Source organism: Erythrolamprus reginae, chromosome Z (genome assembly GCF_031021105.1).
Source record: "Erythrolamprus reginae isolate rEryReg1 chromosome Z, rEryReg1.hap1, whole genome shotgun sequence".
NCBI lineage: Eukaryota > Metazoa > Chordata > Lepidosauria > Squamata > Dipsadidae > Erythrolamprus > Erythrolamprus reginae.
Genome location: NC_091963.1, coordinates 86,959,314 through 86,979,854, shown reverse-complemented (window position 1 = coordinate 86,979,854; position 20,541 = coordinate 86,959,314). Strand labels below are relative to the sequence as shown.

The window sequence follows — 20,541 nt, the reverse complement described above, 5'->3', positions numbered from 1 at the left end:
ATAAATCCAATAAATAAATAAATAAACCCCTATTCCAGGCCCGCCAGAGATCATCCATCAGCGTGACCAAAGCAGTTTCCGTGCTGTAGCCGGGCCTGAATCCTGACTGCTGAGGGTCTAGATAATTGGCTTCTTCCAAGGATCACTGGAGCTGGAGCAACACTACCTTCTCAACAATCCTCCCCATAAAGGGAAGGTTGGAGACTGGATGATAATTATTAAGTACAGCTGGGTCCAGGGAAGGCTTCTTGAGGAGAGGGCGCACAAGTGCCTCTTTGTAGGGACCCGGGAAGGATCACTTCCAAACAAGTGTTGACAATCTCCTGGACCCAGCTCCATGTCAACCCCCTGCTGGCTGAGACCAGCAGGAGGGACACAGGTCCAGCATACAGGTGGCGGAACTCACAGCTCCAATTGCCTTGTCCACTTCATGAGGTGTCACCCAGATCAACCCACCCACCCACCCCCAATTAAGCAGTGAGTGAGTCACCCCACACAGATGGACTAAGATGGGCCCTTGTCATCTCGACTGACTCATTGTCTGTTGACACTGCTTTGCAATTGGAGTCAAGGTTTGTCCGAATCTGAGCGATTTTATCAGCAAAAAACTTGTTAATGTCCTCGGCATTAAAAACTTGTTAATGTCCTGCAAGGGTTCATCAACCCCCCACCCCCAATTAAGGAGGGAACGAGTCACCCTAAACAGGGCGGCCAGGCAAGATTCCGCTGACACAATCAAGCAGCATGATACGCACATCTTGCCCCCTTGAGTGCCACTATTAGTCTTAATATGAGCTCTTAAAAGTGTTTGATCAGATTCAGATTTGCTTTTTCTCCAATGCTTCTCCAGATGTCTCTTCTGGTGTTTCATCCCCCAAAGTTCCTTGGTAAACCAAGGAGCTCTCCAGGGTCTGTTGCCACAGAGAGTTCTCAATGGCACAATTTGGTCAAGAGCCTCCGTTGCTGCCATATTCCAGGCCACAGTGAGGGACTCTGCCGAACTGTGTACAGGCGAATCTGGCAAAACCCCAAGCGCCCTCTGAAAGCCACTGTGGCCTTTAGGTACCTGGGGTGGAACCACCTAATCAATTCTGCCTCCCTGTGGAGACCATAGCAGAAAATGGTCTGACCATGACAAAGGCAAAATATCTAAGCCCCTTAATCTCAGATCATTACTCAGCTGCTCTGAGAGAAATACCATGTCGGGAGTGTGCCCCACCTCATGAGTTGGACCTTGAACTAATTGAGTCAGGTCCATGGCTGCCATGGCAGCCATGAACCCCTGCGCTAACCCAGAGGGTTCACCGAGTGATGGTAGATTAATAAGTCTGGGGAATTCCACCGCCAGCCAGGCTACCTCCTCGAGCAGCACAGGCAGGGCTTTTGACATGCAGCTGGGAGGCAGGTACATGAGCAACAAGCCCACCTGAACTCCTAGATCCAGCTTCACAAAGACTGACTCACAAACCACAATCTCAGGAGCAGCAAGTCTGCGTAGGCTGAAGGTCTTCTTGACTACAATCGCCACTCCTTCCCTGGGGTTGTGGCTGGTGCCATACCTGAAATCCAGCTGGGCACATTTCAGAGAGAGGAACTCCTCCCTCTGGGCCAAGCCAGATCTCAGTCACACATACTCTACATCGGCTTCTCCTCCAGAAATAAATCCTGGATGAGGGGAGCTTTATTTTCAAACAACCTGGCATTGAGTAGCAACAGCCTGAGCCCAGAGTCCAGATTTCGCCAGATCGTTTGTAAATAAAGCTCCCCTCATCCAGGACTGAGCTCATGGGGCTGAGCTCACGGGGCCGGAACAAGGGATCGCTATCAAACAGCGAGCTCTCATTCCCCAGGAACAGCCTACCCCATGTCTCCCGCCATATCTGCCTCTTTCCAGCAGGACCAGAATATTCTGGCCCTCTGCCACCCCAGAGATGGGCTTCCCCATCCCTCCCACCTCTACATCGCCAGGCAGTTTCCGGTTCCGGTGCGAGCAGTGAGGAGATGGAGGATTCGCCGCTCCTCTGAGACAACGGCAAAGATCATCAAAAATGAGTCAAGCCAGACCAGACATTGTCTGATTCCTTCTGGCTTTGCAACCCTCCGTGCTTGGGGGATTAAAACTGAATGCTGTTGTGTTGCTTTGTGTGGCGCCAGGGACAATAGCCCCGAGAAATTGCCTGGGTGGTCAGCTGGGGAGCGGAAGATGGCGGCTGTTCCCGGACGTCGAACGCTGAGGTGGAGAGAGAGCTGGAGAGAAGTGAGCGGAGAACAACCTGGGGAACAAACCGACCCTCTCAGCGAGACATCAGGAAGTGAGAGTGATTGGTGCCAAAGCGATAGATGTGCCGAGATGACGGAGTGGAGGCCAGTGCCGAGGCCGGGACAAATCTACCTGCTTTGCGAGACTGAGGACGCCGAGGGTGCAGGCTGGTGGGAGCCACATCTGCCGCATGGGCAATTCAAGCTCCATTGGAAGAAGTCTGCAAAGCAGCCACTTGGGCTTCTCCAAACTCTTTCATAAGGCATTACAAAATTGACTTATATGCTTCAGTGGATGCTGCCTTCGGCAGAAGAGTCCTCCAATCCGTTATCTCTCACGATAGCGAACTAATCCCTCCCTAGGGACTCATCTATTGGGTATGTCCCACATGACTGCTGGACCTGCTCTCTCAGTACGGAGAATAGGCGTTGATTGCTTACCTGAATGCCTCTTCTCGTACAATGAGCGGGTACAGCAGTCCCCTCCCTGTATTTCTTTTCTAACTATGGTTATTCCTTTAACCTGTTTTTTTTCTATCATGAGAGTTGAACACTATTGAGCCACCACAATTGAGCCTAAGTCTACGGATTTTTGAATTCTGGGGAAGGGGCAGATCCAGCATGCTTTTTAAAGACTAGGCTCTGTCCTCTACGGATTGGGCAGCGAGCAACCCATGTGACTGCTGTACCCGCTCATCATACGAGAAGAGGTGTTCAGGTAAGCTATCAACGCCTATTCTATGTGTCACTGTCATAGCAGTGCAATAATCTTCCCTATTCCAATTGCTTTCACTGCCAATTGCAGTGCGATAATCTTCCCTAATATATTTCCTTAATCTATATATTTTCCCTATTCTATGTACGTTCCACTATCAAATTCAGTATAAATAATCTTCCCTAATCTACTAGATTCAGCTTTTCCCTACTCCATCCATTTTTACTATCATACCCAACATAATCAATATTAATTATTATCCCATATTAATCCTCCTTTTATAATCTTTTCCACTTTCCTCCTATTATCAGTGTAAATCACGTAATGAATTTATAATTCAAATAATAAATAATCAATTTATAGTTCAAATAATCAATAGAAGCTATCAAAAGTGGAACATTAACTATAATCACAACCATTTTTGAATTTCTCATCCATAATAATCATAAACACGGCCTTTTTCAATTTTCTTATTCATAACCATTCTTAATTTCCCCTCCTTATTCCATCATTCCATTTTAACTTTTTTTATCTCTCATTTTCTTTTCAGTAAATAACTCCGATAGAATTAAATCATCATTAAATCATTACTAATTCCAATTCATTTAGTTCCATAGTAAATTCTTTTTATAATTTATAGCTTTATAGGGAAAAACTCAGTCCTTTCTTCTTCTTTGTAGTATCTTCTGCAGTCTTCTGAGTTTTCAATGTCAATGTTCTTAAAATGTCTCAAACCTCTTTTCAAATTGCATTATCCAATACATTTTCAAACTGTTAAATCAGTTCCATCTTGAATAGCTTCTTCTTTCCAGGCCACAGCTGATAACCTCTCTTTTCATATAGAAAAACAACCAATGTGAAAGCCAAACAAACATTTTGAGTCTTCTCTAATATATAATAATAATAACGACAACAATAATAATAATTTCCAAGCCATATGCACAGGTTAACTGCTATATTCCCTCTAACCACCAGATGGCACTAAATAATACATTTGTTCAAATCTTCCAGTATTTTTGCATTTCCGCTTTCTCTTTCATATGTGTAAATGGGGGAGGTGGGGGAATAGCCTCCACAGCAAAAATTTAAAGGGTTCCAATTAAAAAAAAAATAAAAAATGATTAAGAATCTTGAAAATCCAGTCCTGGGCAATTGCTACTTTCAAAAGCCATCGCCCTTTGCCTCATTGCAAGAACAGCTGCTTCCTGCCTCCATTTTGAGCTGTTTTAGCTCAGTTGGAATCAAATCGTACAGAAAAAAAAATCCAAAATCTCTTCGGCAGCCTCAACTCACCAGCACAGCTTCTTTCTCTGTAAGTAACACCTCCAGCTCATTCCAGTTGTCACCAATCATCTATCCATCCAGGCGTTGCGTTGTCTCCACGGCTGTGTTGGCTCAGGCATGACTGCCTGGCCGGCTTCACACCACAGCTGGTGCAAGACCAAGCTAGTTCATCTAGCGAGGCATGCCAGCCCCTACCAGACCTGTGGAAGAGTCCCATGCATCACCTTCCTTTCAGTAAGGATCCAGTCTGGTCCAAAAGGGCCAGAACCCCCGGACAGTGGGGACTCAGAGCCATTCCAAGGGAGAGGAAAGACTTCTGCTGCCGTGGCCATCAGACCCCCCCCCCAATCATCCATCCGTAAAATAATTCCACAATAAGTTAATTAAAAAGGGAGCAATAAAAACATTAGGTAGAAAAATTAAAAAACATTAATATACAATTAATATAATTAAATTGTCAATTAAATTTAGAATTAATTAGTCCAATAGATCACCAATTCATTAATTCAAGTCAGAATTTGAAATAAATATCCTCCTTCAGTTAGCTGAGTCACAAGGTCTTTCACTGAGGACACAAACTGTCCCTTCTTCAATGATGTTCTCCAAATGGGAATAAGAATGGGGGGATAGTAAAATGAAGTTCTCAGTGTTAATTATAGCCCCCAGCCAGCACACCCAGTTCTGGTTGGCCTCTAGGTTTAATCTTAGGCAGTTTGGTATCATTACTGCTCGCTCTACCTGCCAGTATCTCTGGCACCAGTCGCTCTCTGCAGCCAGTGCTTTCGACTCTGTTCAGTGGTTTCAACTTGCCTTGGTCTCTGCTCTCTCCCCAGCACTGGTAACTCTGCCTGCACAGTCCTTCAGTGCTGGCCGCTGCCACCGGCCAGCATCCTCAACTCCACTCGGTGGCTCCAACTCGCCTCGGCTTCCTTTCTCAGCCCTCATCCGCCTGCCACCTCTATCATCTCAGCACCAGTCGCTCTCACCCACTGGTGCTGTGCAGCTCTTGTTGGTCACCCTCCGGTGCTGGCTGCTCTCACCAGTCAGTATCCCAGGCTCTTCATATCTCTGTCTGGCTCCAGCTTGACCTGCCTCCGCTCTCTCATCTTTCGCTCTACCTGACAGGTCCTCTGATGCCCGACAGGTCCTCCGATGTCGACTGCTCCCACCAGTCAGTGTCCTCGGCTCCACTCAGCAGCCCAAATTTGCCTCGGCTTTTGCTCCACTGCCCCCTGCCTCTGCCACCTCAGCACCAGTTGCTCTCACCCACTGGTGCTGCACAGGAAGGCTCAGCTCGGCTTTCTTCTTCCACCACTCAGTCTCCGTCTCCCTACTTCCAGTGCCCGGGTCACACCTTGGAAATGGCCGCCATCTTCTGCGCTCCAGCTGATCGCAACCTCTCCATGCTATTATCCCGAGACACCTCAAAAACACCACAGCAAGCATCCATGTTGGAATCCCCAAAAACAAGGAGACTCAGCCAATCAAACATGGAACAAAACCTGACCTGAATTAATTTATTCCTTGATGTTAAGCCATAGTCACTCTCAGAGGAGCAGCGGCTCTACATCCATCCTCCCGCTGCTCACACCGGAAACAGAAAATAGCATTATTTATGCAAATAAAGTGAATGGGGGGAGGAATAGGCTAACTGTCTATGATGGCAGAAGGAGGCTGCCGAAGGGATTTTGGATAAATAAAATATAATTTTGTTCTAAAGAATGTGGGCACTTAATTACCAACAGTATATACAGTTAATAATTTTAATTAAAATGATGTCTTGTTTGATTTACTGCTTCAACACCAGTAAGACGTTTAAGTATCTGATTGCCATCTTTAAAAGTTCACTGTATCTTTTTAACTGCCGTTTTTATAAACCAGGATGCTGCTCCAACTGAATCTCTGCTAAATTGGCAAGATTATGAAGGAAGAACTCCTCTACATTTTGCAGTTGCTGATGGGAATATAGCTGTTGTTGATCTGTTAACTTCCTATGAAAGCTGCAACTTGTCTTCTTATGATAATTTATTTCGAACTCCGCTTCATTGGGCAGCTTTATTGGGTAAATTATGAATAATAGAAATTCTTAACTCTTTTGAGCATATTTGTTGCCTAATTTTAGCTTTTCTCGGCTAAGAGACTGCATCTTGAGATAGTTGTAAAGAGGTTGAAGGAGAGAAAAAAATGAGAGCAACTTACACATTATATACATGATTATATATACATCAACTTAATACATTGATTCATGCAGTTCAATCTACATTTAGATTTTGTGTTTGGTATAGAATCTTCCAAGACCCTAGACCAGTGATGGCAAACCTTTTTTCCTCGGGTGCCAAAAGCGTGTACGTGTCAGCACTCTAATTCAATGCCTCTGCTCCCCACCCCATGCATGTGTGGGTAAATCCCCCTCTGCCATGCCTCCTTGTGCATGACACCTCCTGCTCCCCTGTTTCCTGACTTACAGTGGGCACCGTAGGCCTGTTTTCACCTTCCCCAAGCACCAGAGGCGTTTTTGAAGCCTGGGGAGGGTGAAAACTGCCTCCCCCCTCCCCCTGGAGGTCATTTGGAGGCCAAAGGAAGTGCCTCCTAGTTAGGAGTTCCCAACTCAGTACATAAGCCTCCTTTTCCCATGCTACCCGCCATATTGTAAATTTGGGATGAAGTGTGTGATTCGCACAAAGGTCAGAATGAATTGGCAGTACAAGTTGATAAAGCTCTGTCGCTGCTTTCTGATTCGAAGCAGTGAAATGCAGTAGCCCAGGTAGTCTCTCTTACTTTAATGAAATTCACATTTGGAAAGTTTGGCATACAGCTTGGCAGTTTGTAGTTCTTGGAATATGACCCTCTCTAGTTTCACATGCTCTGCCTTCATTTCAGGGTAAATTAAAATGTCATCTAGATATTCCAGTTATATAGGTGCTTTTGTGTTATGCTCGAATCAGAGATTGAATCTGCGGGGAAAATGAGTTGGAACAAGAAATATCAAACATTGAGAGGGTGGCTTCGTTGGCCTTGGAGGAAACTGGGGAAGGGCAGAGTCAGTCCAGGCAAGGTTTTTATGAAGTAGTAAGATCAGCAGGCAGGGAGCACAGAGATAGGAGTAACATGAGGGACAGAGCTCAGGTGAGGAGCCAGGACCACCGCCTCCTGATCCAAGGGCTCAGCGAGTGGAGAAGAGGTGTGATCAGCACAAATGGAGCATCTACACATGAGAAGATTGCCCTACCTATCTTCACAAGGTACACCAGGGGAATGAGACTTAAGGAGTAAGCTGTGGGGATGGGCTTAAGGGAGCTGTTGGGAAAAAATGCTGAGTTTCTGAAGAGTATGTGCTGATGTTTGAACTAGCCAAGAGTCCTTGCGTTGCTGTGGATGTTCTAGACTAATGGGATCTTTTGTTCCTTGAATTCCTTGATTTGCCATTTACCTTTGGATTTATTGCTGTGCATACAACCTTGCTGTAGACACTGCTGGGTTAGACTAATTGCAGCCAGAAATTGCTTGAGGTTTGTGTGGGATTTTGTTATCATTCTGCTCAAAACTCGCCAAAAACGTAGAGGGTTTAGGGAACTTTGGAGCAATAAAGGGTATGGTATGAATTGCCAGCTTTTGTGTGATCTTTGTATCATGCCCTCGGTCATCCCATTATGTAAGACCTCATTTATCAATTAAATGAACACTGCTGGGGGGCCCTAGAAGCCGAATCAGAGTACTTTGAACTGGAAACAGCCCACTTATCGCCTCTCTTATGTGCAGCTGGCTGAAAATTTTGCCCTTGGCTAAATGGTCTAGTATGTCTTTCATCAGTGTGATGTTTTCCACCCAAACATCATTTAACCACTATAATCTATGCATAGATGAAGCATTCCATCTTTCTTTTTGTGGAATAGGACTGGGGCTGCTATCCGGGCTCAGTCTGGTTGAATAAATCCACAATCAAGATTTTTCTCAATAAATAATCACAGTTTCTCTTGGTCATCAAATACAGTTTTGGTTTAGGCAATTTTGCCTGGGGAAGGATTTCTATGGCATAATCTTTTGGTCAGTGAGGGGATGGGACAGTTTGCCTCCACCAGTTGGGCAAAGCTCTTCCTTCCGCAGCCTTTGATCTCTGACGATTGGCTGCTGCCTTTTCTCCCTCGCCAAAAAATCCCTAGCTGTTCGTCCCAGCCTTTCCATCACAAAAACCTACATTCAGCCTCAGCCTTTTGGCTGCATGGGACACTTCGCCGCCAGCCAATCAGAACGGTCCTAACAAAATGCTACTTTAGGAAGAAAAGAATGGGACAGTTCGCCTAAATCCTTAAAAGGTTAATTTGGGAATGGAGGAGGTCCGATTCCAAGAGAGGTCTAGAGACCTTCTGGGGCATCTATATGAGCCTCTTTCACACCACACCCATACCTACAGGCATACACAGAAAGAGGAAGAGGAGGAGGTCTAATGATCCAGCCCTGTCCCCAGAGAGAGAGAGGCCTGTTCATGCTTTATGCATCTACATCAGACCTGGGCAAGGGGAGGGGGCAGCATGGCCTGGCCGTCCGGCCCCTTTTCCAGTGCTCAGCTGCCCCAGGAGTGCGGTGCTGGTCCTCGCCAGGAGAAGTAGCCTGAATGGAGACCTAAGCCAGCCAGCTCGGCCCCACCTCGCTGGACTCGCCTCACGATCCCTGGTACTACCGCCCGCTCGCTCGCCCACCCGCCCACCTCCCTCTGCTCAGGCAGCCACCAGCATCCCTGCCTCCTGCAATGCCAAGAGCTCATGGCTGAGGAAGCAGCAAGCCGGCCCCGTAAACATGGCCGATGCCTGTGCTGCGCTCCTCGCTGGCAGCACCTCCAAGCCCACATATTGGCCGTGAGGGGAACCCGGGCAGAGGTGGAGACAGCACCGCCAAGCTGGTGGGTGGGTGGGAGCGCTCCTCAGGCAAGGCTCCCTGCGGGCCGGGAAGGCTCTCTCTCTCATCAAGTCTCACCCCGCCTTCCACCCATATACCTTTGGCAAATTTCTGAGCTGCTAAATTGGCCAGTGGAACTCTCTGCCACATGGCCCTCTCTCAAACTTCTGTCGCATTTCTCTCTCTCCCTCTTTCCATGGTCCCTTCCAACTCTTGTTAATTTGTATGGGTGGAGGGTGGGAGCGTGGGAATAGATGACCTCTGATGTCCCTCCCAACTCTGTTGTTCTGTAGAAATCTCCTGCTTGAGAAGGAGGTTGGACTAGATGGCCTCTAGTTTGTTTCAGCATAATTGCTTGTTCCTTTTGCATCTGCCTCAAGGCATCCTAAAAATTCCACAGATCACCATGATGACCAGGTCATAAAGGGGCCCCAGACAGTAACTAGCCTTCACTTTTGTCCTTTGTTAAGAGGATGCTACCTAGTGCCCTCTCCCAACCCTCTTTTGTGAAGACTGCTCTGATTGGCTTCCCAAATTAGCTTTTTAAGGATTAGCTTGTTGTGAAGCAGAAAGTTCTGTCGGCCAATTTAGCAGCCCAGAAATTTGACCAGGAGACCAATTCTCCTGCTTGAACAGGGAGTTGGATTAGATGGTCTCTGAGGTCCCTTCCAACTCTATGATTCTGTATCAGTTTCCTGCTTGAGCAGGGGGTCAGACTAGATGGTCTCGTGAGGTCCCTTCCATCTCTATCATTCTGTATTCTACTTGAGAAGGGGGTTAGACTAGATGCCCTCTGAGATCCCCTCCAACTCCATTATTCTGTAACAGGTTCCTGCTTGAGCAGGGGATTGGACTAGATGGCCTCTGAAGTCCCATCCATCTCTATGTTTCTGTATCAGTTTCCTGCTTGAGAAGGGGGTTGGAGTAGATAACCCCTGAGGTCCCTTCCATCTCTATGATTCTGTATCAGTTTCCTGCTTCTGAGTAGAACTGATTTTTGTGTGGATGCGTGTTTGTGTGTGTAAAAGAGCCCCAAAGCCCCCTGTCCACCCCACTTCTGAGGACCCTCAAGACGAATGAAGGAGGGGGTGAAAACAGGCATGGGATCATCTAGATGCCAGGACCATGTCCGGACCCCTCTCTGTAGGAATGGGGCAGGATCATTAGACCTCTTTCTCTTTCTCCCCCAAAGCTTCCTCCCCTCCCCACTTTTGGGGATCCTCAAGGCAAACTGGTGTGTGTATGTGTGTGTGTGTGAGTGTGGGTGGGTGGGTGGATGTGAGTGAAAGAGGCTCATATAGATGCCCCAGGGAGTCTCTGGACCTCCCTTGGTATCGGACCTCCTCTGTTCCCAAATTAGCTCTTTAAGGATTTAGCATCACTCAAGAGGAGGCGAACTGTCTTCCCAAAGTAGCATTTGTTAGGACCATTCTGATTGGCTGGTGGCTAAGTGTCCCGTCAGTGAGCAGTGAGTTTATCTGAACACTTTTTACTGAACATTTTTCTTAGGTCCCAGTATTTTTGAGGATGATAGAAAGGGAAGCCTTTCTATCGTCCCTATGCTACTGCCCTGATTTCCTGCTATGGCGATATGGCCCTCTAGCTTCTCTCTTACACATAGGGAGGGCAACTGTGAGCCACCCCGAGTCTGCGGAGAGGGGCAGCATACAAACCTAATTAATAATAATAATAATAATAATAATAATAATAATGATAATAATAATAATAATAATAATAATAATGACTCATTCAGATTTTTAACAGTCTCCTTCTCCAGTTCATGTATTAGCCAAACCAAGCCTAGAACTAAGGGTTGTTCCATTCCTGGGGCCACTATGAAGCTTAAAGACTCTATGTGGGTGCCCATCTGCATTTCTATGGGTTTGGTGACAAACCCTGTTGGGATGGCCCCTGCAACTGATCTGTCTAGTTGACAATATAAAATTGATACTTTCAGCTTCCTCAAGTGGATTCCTAATTTTTCAAACAGGCCTGGCTTAACTAGGCATCTGGTTCAATTTGAGTGTAGCAAAGCTCGTAAGGTGGCCTTCAACCCTGAGGCCTAGAAACATAGCTCTATGGGGACCATCACTGGCATGACTGGTAAATACTAGGAGATCGTTGTCAGTGTCAGACATTCACAGAATCTTCCATTGAGGGGAGTATTCATATATTTACTCTTACAAATTCCTAAAGAACTGAGAAAAAGCTGAAAATTTAAATACAAATTAAACATTATTTTTAAATTTCCATTAGGCCATCCTCTATGCAGAGGGTTCTTTGCATTTATTTCATTCATTTGAAGAATTGCACAGTATTGTGACCTAAGTAGATCTCCGCTGTATGAAATTTTCCAAAATTTCCAGTGGGCTCATAGATTATCTCAAAATTATATTTATTATTTCTGGATTCAGTTCTTAATTTTAGATTTTTAGACTTAATTTCTCTCATAGGAGAAAATTTTAATGCTCATCTATTAAAATAAAAATACAGGCAGACCTCAATTTACAATTGTCTGTTTAGTTACAACAGCACTGATAAAAGTCACTTTCAGTATTTTTCGGAGTATAAGATGCACCTAAAAGAAGCTGAAAATTTGGGTGCGTCTTATACTCTGAATGTAGCTTTTTTCCCAAAACTTTTTTTACAGCCCTAACTAGGTACTAATGATCTTCCTAGCTCTTACCTTGCAGGCTCTTTCATTGTTACTTTCTGTGAAGAATGTTTTCCAAGCCTTACATCTTTGAAGGTTTCTTTTCATTGCTCTACTTGCTCCAAATGTTTCTTTCTGGCCATAATGAGGTGCTAATGATGTTCCTAGCTCTTATCAGCTTGCAAGCTTTTTCATTGTTATTCTCTCCGAATAAGTTAATAAGGGGTTAAAATAATGTGCTGAAGCTGACCAAACTAAGGGCGCTAGCCAGATGAGGTAGGCAGATTTTTTCTCTATTTTCTTCCCTCAAAACCAAGGTGCGTCTTATACTCTGGTGCATTTTATACTCCAAAAAATGCAGTAATATCTCTGATTCATCAATGAAAATCTTGTGAGCAAGGTTTAGTCATTCCATGCACAATACCTTTGCACTTAAGCCAATTTTTAAACATAAAATTATTGAATTCTCCACCCCTGTCAGTTTGCACCTCGTTCATCCTCTGAAGCACAAAGCTGAGCAGGCTCCCCGGATGGAGAGAGAAAAGGGGGTGGCTCCTGCCGCTGCTGCAGCATTTTTCAATTCCCCCTTCCCAAGATGGGGTAATTGTGTGCCAGGTGCTCCTTGCTGTAAGCAGCCTGAGCATTTTTACAATAAAAATGGAGGGGGATTGGAAGACGCTCAGCGGATCGCCACACAGATGTTTAAATGAAGCAATTCCCCCCGCCCTCTATGGCGATTACCCTCCTCTTCCTCCCGCGGAGCCACGTGGCCAAATTAAATAAATTAAAAATAAACTGGATTATACAATCCAATTACACACACACACACACACACCCGCCGCCCATGTTACTTATTGGCGCAGGTCCTCCTTTTGAAGTCCTCTTTTCGCCACAACTTACAAAGTAAGTTTAATTTCTATAGTACAGTACAAAAAAGTAAGGAAGGCCACAGGCTGAAAAAGCAAAGCAAAGCTTCCTCATGAAAGGATTGTGAAGTGGCATCGGAGGTGGGCGGGGTGATTGGCAAGCCAGCTAGCTCGTCAATTACTCTGCCAATGCATGCACAAAGGATTTAAAAAATTAAAATTAAAAATAATTTTTAAAAAGTAGCAGCCCCCAAGTCACAGGCAATCAATCAATGACGCCACCAGCAGGCTACTACCGGTATGGCACACCGTATCATGCCAGTAGGAATCCATTACTGCTGACAGTATCGTGGGGTCATGTAATCATCTTTTGCGACTTTCTGAGAAGTAAAGTCAATGGGGAAGCCAGATTCATTTAACTGTATTACTAACTTAACAACTGCAGTGGTTTATTTTATTTTACTTATTTATTTGTCAAAATGTGTACAAGATAAAAGGTATGGTATAAACATAAGGTGAGGTCAACTGTAAACATTCTAAGGTTAAAGTTTTTGGGGTTTGGGGAAGAAACCACAGAGTCATGGAGTACATTCCAGGCATTGATCAATCTGTTGTTGAAGTCAAATTTTCTGCAGTCAAGTTTCAAGCGGTGAATCTATTGTGTTTGTGTGTGTTGTTGGGGTTGAAGCTGAAGTATTCATTGAAAGGTAGGACATTGTGGCAGATGATTTTATGAACTACATTTAGATCAGATCAAAATGGTATAGTTCTAAGTTACCTAAGCCCAAAATTTCAAGTCTGGTGGAATAAAGTATTTGATTGCTAGCGGAGGAGAGGAGGACTCTTCTTGTGAAATATTTTTGGACTCTCTCAGTTGTATTAATGTGTGATATGCAGTGCGGGTTCCAGACAAGTGACCTGTATTTGAGAATTGGTCTGGCAAATGTTTTGTATGCTCTGATTAGCAGTGTAATATTACCCAAGAAGAAGCTACACAAGATTAAGTTAACAACTCTTAGTGTTATTTTGGCAATGTTGTTACAATGGGCTCTGACAATTAAGACCTTAGATATCAGTCCTCAAAGGTCCCTAACAGAGTGAGACTCATCTACAAGATTGTATTTTGTGTTCGGATTCTTTTTGCCAATGTGCGAGTCTGCGGAGAGGGGCAGCATATAAATCTAATCTAATCTAAGACAGAGCATTTTTTGGTTGAGATTTGAGGTTGCCAGTTATCTGACTATTGTGAAACAGAGTTTAAGTCTTTTTGAAGGGTAGAAATATTGTTGATGGTGTTGAATAGTTTAACAAAGTTGAGAACAGAGTTGATTATAATATGATCACAGAGGTCATTTCTTACAGAGGTCATTTGTCAAGATTCCAGGTAACATCCATACCAAATCAGAGTCCAAGTCAAAGTATTCTTCAAAGGTCCAATTTTTTCCAGAGCCATCCTGGCACCTACACTGGGAAACCTGAATTTGAGTTTCCCACTCAATTGAAAGTTCATATCCCTCGTCCCCCACCCACAAACCTGTCACATTGCCCACTCAGATTGTGCCAGCATGGCAAGTCCTTCCTCCACTTCCATCCAGGTGGGTGGGCATAGGATGTCTTTGAACCACTTGAAAGGATGTTTTGTGGCTTCATCTATTCTCTCATGAAAATCATCCCTCCCAATTTCCCGTCCATATCAGGCCTTCTATAGATGATCACCAACTTCTGCACCGGCTTGACCTGTAAAGAATGAATAATGAATAGTGTTGGTGCTAGAATGCTGCCTTGAAGGACACCACTGTTGACAGGTGCATGATTTGAGAGAGCACTCCCTACTTTAACCATTTGTTGTCTATTTGACAAGAACGCAGTAATCCAATCATGAAGAGGACCAGAGATGCCATAAGATTTTAGTTTCCAAAGTACAGTGGTACCTCTACCTAAGAATGCCTCTACTTACCAACTTTTCTTGATCTGAACCAGGTGTTCAAGATTTTTTTGCCTCTTCTCAAGAACTATTTTCCACTTATAAACCTGAACCTCCGAAACAGTAATAATAATAATAATTATTATTATTAATAATAATAATAATAATAATTTATTAATTTGTACACCACCCATCTCCTGAGACTCGGGGCGGCTCACAACAATAATAATAACAATATGACAATGTAACAAATCTAATATTCAAAAAAAGCATCTAAAACCCCATCATTTAAAAACCATACAACATAAGCATACCATACATAAAACTATATAAGCCTCGGGAAGATTTCTCAATTCCCCCATGCCTGGCGATACAGGTGGGGCTTAAGCAATTTACGAAAGACAAGGAGGGTGGGGGCAGTTCTAATATCTGGGGGGAGTTGATTCCAGAGGCCTGGGGCTGCCACAGAGAAGGCTTTTCCCCTGGGGCCCTCCAGACAATGTTTAGTCGACAGGACCCGGAGTAGGCCAACTCTATGGGACCTTATCAGCCGTTGGGATTTGTGCGGCAGAGAACGGTTCCAGAGGTATTCTGGTCCAATGCCATGTAGGGCTTTATAGGTCATTACCAACACTTTGAATTGCGACCAGAAACTGATTGGCAAGCAATGCAAGCCACGGAGTGTTGGAGAAACATGGGTGAATCTAGGTAACCCGACAATGGCTCTTGCGACCGCATTCTGCACAATCTGAAGTTTCCGAACACTTTTCAAAGGTAGCCCCATGTAGAGAGCGTTGCAGTAATCGAACCTCGAAGTGATGAGGGCGTGAGCGACTGTGAGCAATGACTCCCTGTCCAAATAGGGCCACAACTGGTATACCAGGTGAACCTGTGCAAATGCTCTCCTCACCACAGCCGAAAGATGATGTCCCAATGTTAGCTGTGGATCGAGGAGGATGCCCAAGTTGCAGACCCTCTCTGAGGGGGGCAATAATCCCCCCACAGGGTAATGGACGGACAGATGGAATTGTCCTTGGGAGGCAAAACCCACAGCCAATCTGTCTTTGAGCTTGTTGACACCCATCAGCAAAACCCACAGCTCCATCTTGAGACTGTAGACTGCAACAGCCTCCAGACTGCAACGGCCTCCAGGCACCAGCACATCTCTTTCACTGCTTCACTGACTGGACATGGGGTGGAGATGTATAACTATCATCAGCATATTGATGATGCCTCACCCCATGCCCTTGGATGATGTCACCCAGCGGTTTCATGTAGATATTAAATAGCAGGGGGGGAGAGGACTGACCCCTGATGCACCCCACAAGGGAGAGACCTAGAGGTTGACCTCTGACCCCCCACTAACACCGACTGCGACTGACCAGAGAGGTAGGAGGAGAACCACTGAAGAACACTGACTCTCACTCCCAACCCAGCCAGCCAGCGCAGAAGGATACCATGGTCGATGGTATCGAAAACCGCTGAGAGGTCAAGAAGCACCAGGACAAAAGACAAGCCTCTCTCCCAGTTGGAGACTGGACGGTAGTTATTAAAGTAACTGGAAAAGGCAGGGAAAAGACTCTGTGGGGCCTCTCTAGGAATCTCCTGGGAGGAAACAGGGCCAGGAAAGGCAGGAGAAGCCTCTGTGGGGTCTCTAGGAATCTCCTGGGAGGAAACAAGGCTGGAAAAGGTGGGAGAAGCCTCCCTGGGGCCTCTAGAAATCTCCTGGGAGGAAACAGGGCCTCAACCCTACCTGTGGTTTCCCCAATCACACGCATTATTTGCTTTTACATTGATTCCTATGGGGAAAATTGCTTCTTCTTACAAACTTTTCTACTTAAGAACCTGGTCATTGAACGAATTAAGTTCGTAAGTAGAGGTACCACTGTAGTTTGTTGTGTACTACTGAATCAAAGGCTTTACAAAAGTCTATGTAAATTGTGTCTATTGATTTACCTTGATCGAGTTGTGAGGTCCATATGTTTTTGCAGTGTAGGAGTTGCAGGTTACAGAACATTTTTTTTCTGAAAACAAATTGTTTGTTAGAGAGTAAGGTTGTTAGTTTTTAGGTGAAGGGTGATTCATTCCATAACTTTACATGTGACGCAACATAAAGAGATTGGTCTGTAATTTTCAACATTACTTGGATCTCCTTTTTTGAAGATAGGGATGATTGTGGCTAGTGACCACAGTAAGAAGGTAAGAGGCTAATCCTGAAGGATTGTGCTTAGAGATTCAGCAGTGGTTGTAGAGAGCTTTTAAAAGAAATATGCACATAGACTTTCAGGTCCAATGGATAGAGGTGGTTTTAGGTTGCATAATGCTTTTCCAACACTATCTTCTGTAAAATCTGATTTGTGTTAGATCGTTGCTATTGTTTGAGGTACAATTGGGCCATTAAAAACTGTGGCCAAAGAGGTCATAAAGATGGGGTAAAACTTATTTAACTGTGTTGCTTTGCAATATAAATTTTGGACTCAGTTAGGGTCATAAGTTGACTACTTATATATTCATAAATTAATTATGCTTTTTCTGCTTCTTTTTTTTAAGGTCATGCACGAATTGTCCATGTTCTTTTAGAAAGAAACAAAGTTGGAACAATCCTTTCTGATAGTCAAGGTGCAACACCTTTACATTATGCAGCACAAAGTAACTTTTCAGTAAGTAAGATAAATGGTTTATTTAAAAATATCATTCTGAATAACATCAAACTTTTTCAATCAGTCTTGTTTTTAAGGTTGTGTTTTTTCATATTAAAAGTTGCAAACAAACAGTATTTTTTAAGTTGAATGTAGTATTTGCCATCATTTCATTTGCTCCAATGTTTTTTTAATTAGAAAAATTTCTGAGACAAATAATCTTTTCTTTTATATATATGTAGAACATAGAACATATGGATGTATGCAAAAGGAAAAAAAATATTCCATGAGGGTAACTTGGAGGGAATGATATACAGTTAATGAATTCATTTCAGTTCATTGGAATTATATTGATCTGAAAGTGAACTCTAAAAAATGTAGTATGTATGTTAAAAGGAAGTTTTTAAAAAGATGTTTTAGAATGTTCTGATTTTAGAAAAGATTTTAAAGAAAGGTTTGGTGTTTTAAAATGTATAGGGGAAATGTATTTTTCCTTAAAAGTTAAAGAATATGAAAGAATACAGTAAAATTTGTTAATATAAATAGTGATAGCTTATAAAGATTATTTTTTTTATTTTTTTTAAAATATACTTTATTAGTTTATACAAAAAGGAATAAAACAAGGGGAAGGTGGATGGAATTACAGAAAAGAAAGGTGGGAGGGGAGTGGGATAAACAGTATTGTTATATTGCAGCTTATATATATTATTGTATATACATTTCAGGTATTTGTCCATATATAAATATTTCATATTCAGAGTTCTTATTTAAATATCTTATAGCTGTAATATCTAATAATCCAACAGTAATATGGGAAAAGAAAGGGTAGAAAGGGAGAAAGGGAGGAGGGAAGGGGAAAAAAGAAAGAGAGAGAGAAGAGGAAAAAAGAGAGATAATAAGATGAGAGGTAGTACCTGCAAGCAAGCAGGCGTTTGAATTGTGATGACTTAGATGGATTATAATTATTGTTTTTGTTAATGAAATTTAATCGTAGATTGTAATATTAGTAGATTTCTAATAATTATCAAATGAGTTGAACTCAGACAGGGATTGAATTCTTTTTGATCCAATTTTTGGTGATACATATCTTTATTTTGGTTTATATTAAACAATTTTGATTATTTTTTGCTTTGTCTTCTTTAGAGTTGGATAACCATCTGAACCATTTCTCCCAGGCCTTGTAGAACTCTGAATTGTTTTTGTTTTGAATTTCCATTGTTAATTTTGTTAATTCGGCACATTCCATAATTTTAGCAATAATGGTTAGATTTGTCGGTATGCCTTCTTTTTTCCAATGTTGTGCATATGTTAGTCTGGCGGCCGTTAGTATTTGGATAGTGAGGTATCTGTCTTCTTTACTTAATTTCTGTCTAAAGATGCCCCAGCAGAAATAACTCTGGTTTAGTTATGATCTTTGTCAATATGACTTGGTCCATTATTTTTTTAATTTGTGTCCAGAATTTTTGGGCGTATGTACAGGTCCACCACATATGATAGTATGTTCCCTGGGGTTTTTTACATTTCCAGCATAGAGAAGATACGTTTGGGTACATTTTAGAAAGCCTGGCTGTATATCATTTTGTAAAGATTTTCTTTGTAGGAAACAGCGAGTGTTAATTTATAGTTATTTGTGTATATTTTTTTCCCATTCCGTGAGTGTTACTGTGTATCCGAAGTTTTGTGTCCATGCAATCATTGACCCTTTCACTTGTTCCTCTATAGTATCCTGTTTTAACAAATAGGTGTATAGTTTAGAAATCATTTTTGTATTGGGTCCAAAAATTATTAAATCGAGAGGATTTGTATTTTGAAAGCCAAGTGTGCTTTTGTGTTGTTTATACTTTGTGTTTATTTGTATGTATGTGAACCAATCTATGGGTATTTCATTGTCTTGTAGTTGTTGTCTGGTGAGGATATTATCATTAGTATCTAACAATTTAGAATAAGTTATTATTTTTAGTACTGAAAGGGGGGTCTGGTATGTGAAAGATTCATTTGGGGATAGCCATTTTGGAATTGCTAGATAGTAGTTTTTTTTAATCTGTTGCCATGTCGATATTAATGTATTTTTAATGTGATGATTTTTAAAGTATTTTGGAATTTTATTTGGTTCTACCATTAAGAATGTATGCCATCCTGATTGTAAGTTAAATCCTTCTAGGGAAAGTAATCTTGTGTTTTGTAATGTTATCCAATCTTTATGTTTAGTTAAAATAGTGGCTTGATAGTAAAGATAGAAGTTGGGGAGGCCAAAGCCTCCCCTTGATCTGTGATCTTGCAAGTTTTTTAATTTTATTCTTGCCTTTTTTTTTGTCCAAATGAATTTCCTGATTATTTTGTGCAATTGTTCAAAGAATGATTTGTTTAATTTAATTGGAGCTACCTGGAATAAATATAGATATCTGGGGAGAATGTTTGATTTTATTGCGGCAATCTTACCCATCAGTGATAATTTTAAATTTGTCCATCTATTTAAATCTTTTTGTATGTTGTGTGTGAGCTTATCATAATTATCTTTTTTCAAAGTATTGTTGTTTGCTGAGATCGTGATGCCCAAGTATTTGGTTTTTTTCACTATTTTTATATTGAGGGCTTGTTCCAGTATAGAATTTTGTTCTGCTGTCATGTTTTTGGTTATAATTTGAGTTTTATCAAGGTTGATTTTAAGACCGGTTATTTCCCCCAATCTATGGATTTCCCTCATTAGGATGTGAGCTGATTTGAGGGGGTCTTGAATTGTAAGTACTATATCGTCTGCGAAGGCTTGAGTTTTGAATTGTTCCTTTTTTATTTTAAGTCCAATTATTTGTTCATTGTTTCTTATATTTTTAAAAAATGTTTCAATAGCTAATATAAAAATTAAAGGTGCTAAAGGGCATCCCTGGCGTACTCCTCTCATTATTGTTATTTTTTCTGTAATGGCTTTGTTGAAAAGTATTTTTGCTGTTTGTTGGGAATAAATAGATTTTATTAAATTAGTAAAGTTATCTCCAAATTTCATGTGTTCAATTTGCATTATAAAATATTCCCAATAAAGGGAATCGAAGGCTTTTTTCAAGTCAATGAACATGAGTGCCGCTGATTTATCACGATTTTCGTTATAATATTCTACGGTGTTAAGTATAGTTCGGGTATTATTGCTTATATTTCTTTTTGGTAAAAATCCATTTTGGTCCGGGTGTATGATATTGTTTAATATATTTTTGAAGCGTTCTGCAATTATGGAAGAAAAGATTTTGTAGTCTGTGTTTAGTAATGAGATTGGCCGGTAGTTTTCTAAGTATTTTTTGTCTTTGTTTTCCTTTGGT

The 20,541-nt window shown here is 42.4% G+C and overlaps 2 protein-coding genes across 8 annotated transcripts in view; both read left to right on the top strand.

Annotated features, from left to right (window-relative positions):
- Positions 1-20,541, top strand: part of SEC61B (SEC61 translocon subunit beta) — a 1,118,247-nt gene that overhangs the window by 905,941 nt on the left and 191,765 nt on the right. The window lies entirely within an intron of this gene.
- The window catches only part of INVS (inversin), a 426,566-nt gene that overhangs the window by 231,425 nt on the left and 174,600 nt on the right, over positions 1-20,541 (top strand). For all 7 annotated transcript variants that reach the window (XM_070727774.1, XM_070727772.1, XM_070727775.1 and 4 more), the window contains exons 6-7: positions 6,140-6,320; positions 17,145-17,254. In XM_070727774.1, coding sequence (XP_070583875.1) covers positions 6,140-6,320; positions 17,145-17,254 — 291 coding nt within the window. The remainder of the gene's footprint in view (positions 1-6,139; positions 6,321-17,144; positions 17,255-20,541) is intronic.